Source organism: Lactuca serriola, chromosome 8, assembly GCF_051521515.1.
Source record: "Lactuca serriola cultivar US96UC23 chromosome 8, Lser_US96UC23_V15, whole genome shotgun sequence".
Classification (NCBI taxonomy): domain Eukaryota; kingdom Viridiplantae; phylum Streptophyta; class Magnoliopsida; order Asterales; family Asteraceae; genus Lactuca; species Lactuca serriola.
In genome coordinates, this window is record NC_136415.1 from 180,037,441 (window position 1) to 180,047,965 (window position 10,525).

The window sequence follows — 10,525 nt, forward strand, 5'->3', positions numbered from 1 at the left end:
TTCTTTTCCTGATGAGGGAGGGATAAATTATGATGAGACTGGATGCAAGCTTATTGGAGAAACCTCAAGTTTTGAGGAGTTACCAACGTCTCTGGGTTTTGAAGAGAAAGGGAGGGGTGAATGATAACATACATCGGAGGATGGGATACGTCGAAGATGTTCTAGCCTTTTGGGTTTGATCGTCTGTGAGTATGTGTTTGTGTGTGTGTGTGTGAGAGAGAGAGAGAGAGGAGAGTTTTACCTATTTTCTCATTATTATTATTATTATTATTATTATTATTATTATTATTATTATTGACATGTTAATAAAATGTAAAAAAATGTAAAAGTAAATAAATAAGGGTATAACTGTCTTTTCAAGTTTTTTTGGACTAAAATCGCATGAATTTCTTGATTTTAGACCTTCTGTGGAGGTTAAAAGCTTTTTGGACCCTATCCATGGTTTGTAACACAAACCACAAGGACCAATTTTACAATTTTGTCATGTTTGAGAGGAATCCTCTTCGGTGGCTTTTGAGACCTTTTAAATTTTTTTATTCATTTTTCTCCTAACCGGCTCATCATATATTCAAATCGGAGCAAAGCTAAAGAAGGTTTATGTAACCAAGACACCCAATATATCATAGCTTCCTCACACCTGTTAAAAGAAAAAACTTGCAATTATAAAAATTCCAATGACCATGGCAGCAAACGCCTTCTGTTGGCCACCAACCATCTGAATCGAATCTGCCCAAATGATGATCCAACTAAATTGGAATTTATGTTCTGTTTATTTTATCATTAATTAATCGGTAGTTAATCAGTAACGATCCAACTAAGTTGTTTCTATTTTGTGTGGATGGACCAAAAACTCTCAAATGAGCTCTAACATACGAGGTGTGTTTAAATGTGATGAAATTGTAGACAAATAATAATGATACGTAATGAAAAGAAATTTAGACTAAACTACCAATCAAATATTATTTTACACCAAAAGCTTGCTATTTACCAATATAGACACTTTTTACTCCAAAATGATAAGTCGATTCATTAAGAACGTAACTTGTTTTAACCATGACATGAGCGCTTGTCTTGTATCCCCCAGCCAATACAACAACCGCAATACCCCTGAAAAAGACTGAATTTTTATGGACATGTTTTTGGTGCAATTTGCTCTATTTATAATTACAAAACACTATATCCCTACAATATAATATTATTTTCTCAGTAAAGGAATTTATGTTATTGTAAGCATTTTATCACATAAATTTGTGGTTTACCGAGTAAGAGCCTGAGTTGAAGATGATTAATTCTTGACATGATTCTGGCCCATACACCTTTCAATACAAAATCTGTAATGATAGAGAAAAAAAATTTGACAAAATCCAAATTAAAAATGAAGTGAAAGCAGGTTGCTATATATTTAATTATTTCAGTTGCTGATAAAAAAAGGATAATACCAGAATGAAGATTCGGCTTTGAGGATAGACCGTCTAATGCAAAGTTGGCATACACTAGTAGCCGTACACGTGGAGGAGAACCAAGCTTGCTAGTTAATGACCTGATAAGTGCACTGATATGATATCATGCATAAAAATAAAATTAGAAGATATTGCAGGTTAAGGGATAGAAATTGGAATTTCAAGGATGTAAAATTTGTAGTGATTACTCTGTACGCAATACTGTAAGAAATTGTGAGGGTAAAGATTCCATAAATTCTGATATATTGCCAGCTGTAAGCGATTTCACTTCCTGTTTCAGATTTGTTTTTTCTTCAACCGACATTCCGTTCCCAAAACCAGCTTTACTGTCCTTAACAAAAGTAAAACCATTAAGTGGCTAAATGGTGAGATGTTTTTTCTGTATTTTGCGCTAAAATAAAAGGTAAAAGGTAAAACGAAGCACCTGTTGATAGTTCTTCCTGTGAAAATGAGGGGAAGATATTTAGCGTATTTCCCGATACCAAAGTGTTGGCCTACTTGTTGGATTTTATGCAAGTCCAAAAGAATCAATGCTTTCCAAAGTTGGCAGTAGTTTACTCTAAATTCTTCATCTAGACTTGTATAGATCCCATGATCAAGAACAACTGCATAATATACATTCACAAACATGCATTTCTCTCTAAATTCTAAAATACAAAAGAAAGTAGTTAGGATGTGAAATTTAGTTACCTAAACAAAAGCCTTGTTTTTCATCTGGGGAAACCAGTATATTGCCAGGATGTGGATCTCCATGCACAAAACCATGGACAAATATCATTTCAGCAAATGCTTCCACCAACACTTTTGCAACCTTCAAACAAAACAGTTGTTACTGCTATGATTGGGTAGATTTTTCATAGTACAATGATGAGTAGAGAAGTATAAGTACAATGATATTGCTATTTCCATGTTGACAGGTTATTACATTACAGAATGCAAATAAATGGAGAAAATGAAAGCATGTAAACACAATGAGCAGAGTCGGGAGTTCAAACTATAAAAAAAGTTATAACCTTTTTTGGATCAATTCCCATGTCCCGAATAAATTCCAAATCATCTACCTGAAAGGAAATGAATATATAAAATTATTTAATTCTTTTTAAATTATGCACACATGAAAATCTAGTTTCCTTTTAACCCCAAATTCAGTTACAACAATGTTTGATCCATTTAAGGGCCAGGTGGCAATAGATAACAATGCTATAAATCATGAGATACTATTACTAACCCTTCGTCCCTTGCAATATTGCATTGTCAAAACCTGGCTAGTGGTTAGCTCCTGTTTGTATGAATATGATGATTAGTCTACATAAGATAAGATAATATAATATTTATAGCTTTGTTATGTACCCATAAAATGATGAAATACCTGAAAAACCTTGGGGATTCTGATTCTGCTACTATGCTTAAAGTTCATGCCAGTTTTGACTGAATTTCTTGCCTCCTGAATGAAATCTGTAAAGCGGCTCATTTTAGCATATGCCCGGATCAAGGAAAAGAGAAAATCGATTGCCACAATATTTGTATCCTTTTTACTCAATGGATACAAGGAAGTTGTGGACCCTGTTTCTTTTTTCCTATACAGTTGACTTGTCTGGATAAAGTGGTGTCTTTAACAGATATTCAAGAGAACAGCAACACATTTGGGGAAATGGAAGAAAAAAATAAACGAGGGCAATTTTGTAAAAAACTAGGACTTAGAAGGGGGAAAGTCTTATTTCCTAAACTTTCTCTATTAAGTCGTCCTTTTTGCGTTCACTCAAAAAAACACTCATTATATATCATGGAAAAGAGGCTTTCTCCATTAAATCCAACTTTTTACAAATTTGCCCTCTATCCAGAAAGCCTTATCAAGAATTATTGTAGCTCACCAAGTTCCAAAGCAATCACCTCTGAAAATTCTGATACCATCCATTGAAACCGATATTCAGGAAAAAACTGTAGAAAAAAGACAAGCATGGATCTTTAAAAAAGATAGGAGACTACAAAAGGTATATCATTTTGTAATTATGAAAGTATAATAATTAAGGTCACCCAACTTTTTTCTGTGCATAGTAAGCCATGTGGACTCCACATGGCGTCTTAGTTGCCACCTCATCAATGAATAATCATCAAATGAAGTCGCCTTTTGTCCAAAAAAAGATGAAGTTTGACCCTTTAGTTTACAAGAAAAAAAAAATCTAAAATATGAACATGAGTCATACCCATGTGACACATTTGGAGAGTAGAGACATAGTTGCAATGTCCATTCTCATCCGATCTTTCAAACCAGGATATTGGACCTGTATTCAGAACATAAAATTTTCAATTCTTAGCAGATTAAAATAAGATTGCACTTTGACTCCAAATAAAAAATCATAATCATAATCAGTTTTTTTCAAACACTCCAAATAACAACATACTTATATTTATCTGTTTACCATAGCATTCTACTTTCATTGTACTTTGTAAAAGCTACCCAATTATAACAATATCATCCGAAATTCAAATACAAAGCAATTCCCACTACTCTAACTGGATAGATGTTTATAAGTACAATGTCTCAAATAACTTGGTAGATTTTCAAATGCCTTAATAAGAAAAAAGTTGAAAGTACAATGCTTTAAAGTAGGATGCTATAACAAACAAATAAACAAAAGTACACTTTTATGATAAATGAAAGTACATGCTATTTCTTGCATTAGAGAAATACTGAGATGATAAATGTTTGTGACCAACCTTAAGCACTACTTCTTGATGGTTTTTCAACAATGCACGATGCACTTGAGCTATGGATGCAGCAGCAATAGGCTTTTCATCAATAGACAAAAAACTGATACACCATACATGGAATCAGTTATTAAAATTTTTGTATATACTTAAAGATAATCTTTATCTTTAAAAAGATAATCAAGAATATACAAATTAACCCATCTATTAGGGAATAGGAATAACTTACATCTCTTTTAAGTCTGACCCAAGATTGCTGATTAGTACTTCTTTTATAGCTTCAAAAGAACATGGAACTGCCTAAAGTCATAAGAATCACATATTAAGTGAAAACTAAAACCAATGATGCTGAAAACAACGCATAACAACATGAATGACTTACTGACTGTGTTAATTCGGGTTTATTGTAGGTTAAATTCATAGTACACTTCAAGAACATATTAAATTGTGCAAAGTAATTTTATTATCTTTAAGATTATGTTATTGAATAAACTCAACAGGCCTCTGTTTTTAGTTTTTACACAATAGAGGATTGTTTTCGCACAATAACAGGTAATGAGGACCTGATCCTGCAATGATGCAAGAGTAGATGAGTATTCTTTGGGAACTTGTCGCATGGATGCTACAAATTGACCAGCTTTGATGTAGAACCCTTGGTTGATTTCACATAATTTTAATATCCTCTTGGCTGAGCGTAGATGAACCTGAATTGAAAAATATGGATGATATTGATATATCAGACATCGTTCTATTGTCAATGATGGCATTGCTACTGTTACGTTGTGTTTTCAAAGTGTGATTGGAAGAAATGAAAGTAGGATCCACAATAAACAGATCAATGGAAGTACAATGATAATTTTCCATTTACTCCGTGATGAAATGTAACAAAGGTAATAGGGCAACGGACTTCAAAGTTATTAAAAATTGCCGATAGAAAAGAAGTAAATAGTACGAAAAGCAAGAACCTCGGATAAAATTCTTCTATATTCATCTGTATCCGGCGATAACCCTTGTAACGAGTACTTGTAGTCGACAACATTCGCAGTAATCTGCAAATCCCCATACGCAATTAATTAAACTATTTTGTAGACCTGATATAAACAATTGTCGCTACTAGATTCGAAAATTAAATTATGGGATTGTTATACGCAATATGTTAGAGTGTGGTGAAGGAAACAAACAGTATAGAGAGAGCGAGAGGACCGAACGGCACCGTTCAATGAGGTAGCGATGTAGTAGAGAGGAGAGCGTCGATCAGAGTGCGAGGGGAGCAGGTGAGGGTTTAGAGTATGGTGGTAAGTAAGAGCAGCGGCGCCGGTGGCGGAGATGATGAGAAGGTAGAACGGTTTTTTCCTTGGTGAGGTGCCGAAAACTCTGGAGACGAAGGTTGTCCTCATAGAAAGCGGAACGGGCTTCCGGTGCTATTGCCGCCGGTGGTCTGTCCGGAGGTCAGCGGTTCTAATTGAAGTCAAACTGCGTAGTAATTTTTAGGCTTATATATCATTTTGGACACTCAACTTATAGTATTGTTTCTCATTAGATCACCAAGGTATCTCCCATCGTACAATTGTCCCTTACCACACACATCCACATATCTTAGTGTTTAGTTGATATAATTAACAACTATTATATTGTTTTATATTGATATTGATTCTAATGTTATTAAAATAAATTGCAAAAATTATTGTATTAAATTAATTAGTAACAAAAAGGTTTTCTATTATTTTAGGTTTATAGTTTGTGGCAAACCGGTTAAACAATAAGTTGAAGCATTTATATTATGTATTAGGTGTGAGACTCATGTATTACATGAGTTTATTTAAAAGAAAAACTACATATAAAATTCTAAACAATTGAGAGGTTTGAATTTATAAGAAAAGTGAGAAAATATTGAATTATAAAAATTAAAGTGTTTTTTTCTTTTAAATTTAAACAAATAATTTAGATAAATAAATAAATAAAATTAATGAATTTTTAATTTAATAATTTTGAAATTAGAATGAAAGTTCATTAACGAAATTGATATGCATTTATTATTGCATTTAAATTTAAATACTATTTGGAATTTAATAAAATGAAAAAAACCATAAAATGACATGTGAAATAAAAATTAATGTAAAATAACCACAAAATTACATGTGGCAAAATAAATGAGAATGTGAAAGAGAAAGAGAAAGGGCCTTTGTGATATCTTTATTTTTTCTAAATTTTGGATAAACCTATAGTCAAGTTCTAACTATTTCTTTTATCCTCCAATTTTACAACATTTCTTGCATCAAGATTTACAATATTGAAGCTATTGAAGCTTTGTGATATCTCATTTCAAATTGTATCAACATCTACCCCTTTTAAAAGAAATCATTTGATTAACTTTCTTGTCCCTTCCCATGACATGCTCAAAGCATGCATGTTTGTTTTTTGATTTCATATATATATTTCATGAATTAACCTTTCACCCAAATTTTATCTAATTAGGTATTGATAATATTCAAATTGATATTTTAATTGAACTGTTACATATATTGTAAGGAATATAGTCTTTTAATACTTTAAAATAAATATTCTATTAATAAGAATATTAAAGTAATATATATATATATATATATATATATATATATATATATATATATATATATATATATATATATATATATACACACGATAAAGGTGTGTTTAAAAGTAAACCCTTATCATGATGGATAAGAAATTAAGAATTCTCGTGTACGTACCTTAGTGGCATGCCTGTGGCGTTACATGAAGAATTACGTACACCACGTCATAATAATGATAACCATGAAAAGTAGTATAAATAGAAGCAATCCTCTATACATTTCGATTTTGGCTTATTTTCTCCTAACAGAAATTAAATATCTTTCTGTCTTTTGTTCCTACCAATCCTCCTACCCATTTAAATGATGACATGTGTCATATTATTATCCTAAAATATCATTAAATTTCATTAAATGAACGTTAAATGTTACATATGTCACCATTTTATTGGGTATGATGATATGTAGGAACAAAAAGTATGAGGATATTTAATTTCTCTTCTCACAAAATATTCACCGAACCTTCTCTATTTCTTGGAGTTATTTCCTCACCTCAAGGTCTTCACCCCCCCCCCCCCCCCCAAAGCTCCGATCACTTTCACACGGTGTTTATCGCCAAATAAAAACACGCTACGAGGGTGAGGTTCACGGCCCCATTTTTAACTTTTTATCATTTGTCGGGGAAGGATACATGTTTTTATATTATTTATTTATATAAATTGTAAATTGTTTATATCCTTATATAATCTAGTTACATAATCGTTATAACCATTTACCGCTAAAATAATTGTTTAAGTTTAGTAAACACTGGTGTTACACTACCCACATAATATAAAAACACGCTATGAGAGTGAGTTTCACGACCCCATTTTAAACTTTTTATCATTTTTCGGGGAATGATACATGTTTTTATATTATTTATGTAACGTCCTAAATTTCAAGTCCAAAAATTTCAATTTTTAATATAACGGTTTGGAAAACATTTAACAAGAAACATCATTAAGTCATATCTTTTGTAACCATAATCTCGTGTCTGAAAATCATATCATAAAAGTAGTAACATTGTCAGAGTACAATCCTAATAAATCTCGTAATGCGGAAATCCAATGTGTATGTATATGATGTGCAGCTACCGCGCCGACTCCTTCCCCTTCGCTGAAGAGGTACCTAAAACAAAACTGAAAATTGTAAGCACAAAGCTTAGTGAGTTCCCCCCATCATACCACATACCATACAATCACATAGCATACATACCGTCGAGCAATTTTGGGTGCCCGACCTACCCGGTACGGCCATTATGGGGTGCCGACCTACCCGTGTCAAGCCATTTTGGGGTGCTGATCTACCCGTGTCAGGTCGTTTTGGGGTGTTGATCTACCCTTCGGTCCTAACAACCGAACCTCGAGGACTATTCCATCTCCTACTACTACTATCACATATATCATAACATAACATATTGTCAGGCATATCTTCACTTCTAAGATCAATCTAGCACGTAAAGTTATGAACTTTACGTGCATGCATGGGAGTATAAGCTTAATGGACCCAAAAATGAGGTCTATAAGTGCATGTGGCTCTCAAAGGCTACAAAGTTGGCCACTTTAGGCCATGTAGTCCCCTAAGGACCCTGGATCTGGACTCTTAACCCCCAACCACGCTTGCCCTCATGATTAGTCACCAAAAATGGTTCCTAAAAGCCCTAATTCACTCCAAAAGGGGATCTAGAACATGAATGAACAAGGTATAAGCTTTATACCTCTAAGGAACTATAGATGCTGCACAAACTCGAAATCTCCCGGTTTCCCCTTGGCTTCTTAAGCTTTTCCTTCTTTCTTGTGATCACAAACTACCAAAATCACCAAAAAGGGCCTTAGATCTTCACAAAACGATTAGGGTTTTAGTATGGGGTGTTCTGGGAACATAAGGGACGATGGAGGCTGCATTAAGACGTTTAAATAGGGTACAATCCCTCATATTTAGGGTTTTGTCCAAACAACGCCTACTCGTCGAGTCGGTTTGCCGACTCGTCAAGTAGGTCACTAAACTCCCGTGTCTAAAGTCGATTCTACTCGACGAGTTGGACCTTCAACTCGCCGAGTCCCAGGCCAAAAATGTTATAATTACTTGAATGAAAATACGTACCAGGAACCAGGTGCTACAATTTATTTATATAAATCGTAAATTGTTTATATCGTTTATATAATTTAGTTGCATAATCGTTATAACAATTTGCCATTAAAATAGTTGTTTAAGTTTAGTAAACATTGTCGTTATGCTACCCATATAATATAAAATTATATATGTATTTCCGTTATTCTACCCACATAATATGAATTATATTATGCATTGTCGTTACTCTGCCCACATAATATAAAATTATATTATGCATTGTCATTAATCTATGAATAAATTATTACACACTATTGTTACTCTATCTATTTAAGTTTTACAAAATTATTTAACGATATAATTATAAAAATCTTTTTATAATTATATAATATAAACCGGTAAACATAAACATGAAAAGTTAAAATACTACAACTTTTAGTGTTACTCATTCAAGGGTTTACATGAGACACATTCATCACCTACGTGTAGTACTTAGCAAAGTCCCCTACCTATAATCGTTAAATATTAAGTGAGCGGGAGAATTATGTATAGATCTATACGGGTTGACAGCCCACCTGCGGTTGCTAACTACAACCATCGACGGTCAAGTCACAGGTAATAATTGTCTAAACACTACAACGTTCGATGAAGCGTCGTGAGGGGCAACAACTTGTCGGTAGCTCAATTATGGGAACTCATGGAACATTAATAGTCACGCCTAAAGCAAATAAAAATATAAGTTTGAAAATACTTATAAATGATAAAACAAGTACTTTTCTAGAAATAAATTACACATATAATATAAGTTTGAAAATACTTATATATGATAAATTATCTATAATTTTTGGAATAAAAAGTACGTTAATACAAATATAAAAACCTATGAACTAACCAACTTTATGTTGACATTTTTAAATCACATGTATTCTCAGGAAAATAGGAGTCAGCCGTTTTAATCTTTTGGGAAACATTCATGGGATCGCCAAAGCACTCTTTATCTCTATTATACTTACCTGATTACGCACTACTTGTAATTTTTGGTTTCTTATATTCTAAAAGCTTAGTATGATATGTAATATATTTTGTAATATAAAAATAACATTTGTGTTATAATTTTGTATTGTTCAATGTAAACAACACTTGTAGATCATGATGACGTCGCACAAGCTCGGCATTTCCGCCACGGTCGGGGGTGTGACATAATCCGTTCAACATTCAATTTCAATTCTTATAGAAGCTTAAGGGGACCCTAATGGTCCATACAACTTCTTGCTTTATGGACATGCATGCACTATGCATGTCCCTACACCATTTAAGGTCAAAAGTAGAAATATGGCCTCAAGTTCTCACGCAAGCTTCTAATACTCTACCAACTTCCAGATCTGAATGATATAAGACTCAAAATACCAATTGAATCCATAAAAGTTGCTAACTTTATGGATCTTCTTCACTCCAACAAGCTATAACATAAGGAAATGAGACCAAAAACCTAGATCTAGCCATGAAATGAAATAAAGCTTGAGTCTTGATACTTACAATGGTTCAAATAAGAGAAGAGTTGATGACAATGATGCTTCCTTGCAACTCCTTTCACAATGGTGCTTCTTCTCTTTCTTTATTCTCCTTTAAACTAGCAAAACACCAAGGATCTCAAAGAGGGTCGAATTTAGGGTTTTAAGAAGGCATAGAGGGTGAAAG

The 10,525-nt window shown here is 33.1% G+C and overlaps 1 protein-coding gene across 1 annotated transcript; it reads right to left on the bottom strand.

Annotated features, from left to right (window-relative positions):
• Positions 1 to 914: 914 nt before the first annotated feature.
• On the bottom strand, positions 915 to 5,670 carry LOC145070080 (Protein kinase superfamily protein). The gene is made up of 16 exons (XM_079017004.1): positions 5,351 to 5,670; positions 5,135 to 5,218; positions 4,733 to 4,873; positions 4,399 to 4,469; positions 4,179 to 4,272; positions 3,665 to 3,742; positions 3,332 to 3,398; positions 2,830 to 2,915; positions 2,689 to 2,739; positions 2,474 to 2,521; positions 2,151 to 2,271; positions 1,885 to 2,065; positions 1,649 to 1,786; positions 1,440 to 1,552; positions 1,260 to 1,331; positions 915 to 1,107 (listed from the first exon to the last, which is right to left on the bottom strand). Exons 1-16 carry the CDS (start codon positions 5,564 to 5,566, stop codon positions 1,004 to 1,006), a joined length of 1,665 nt encoding a protein of 554 aa, XP_078873130.1. The 5' UTR covers positions 5,567 to 5,670; the 3' UTR covers positions 915 to 1,003.
• Positions 5,671 to 10,525: the final 4,855 nt, after the last annotated feature.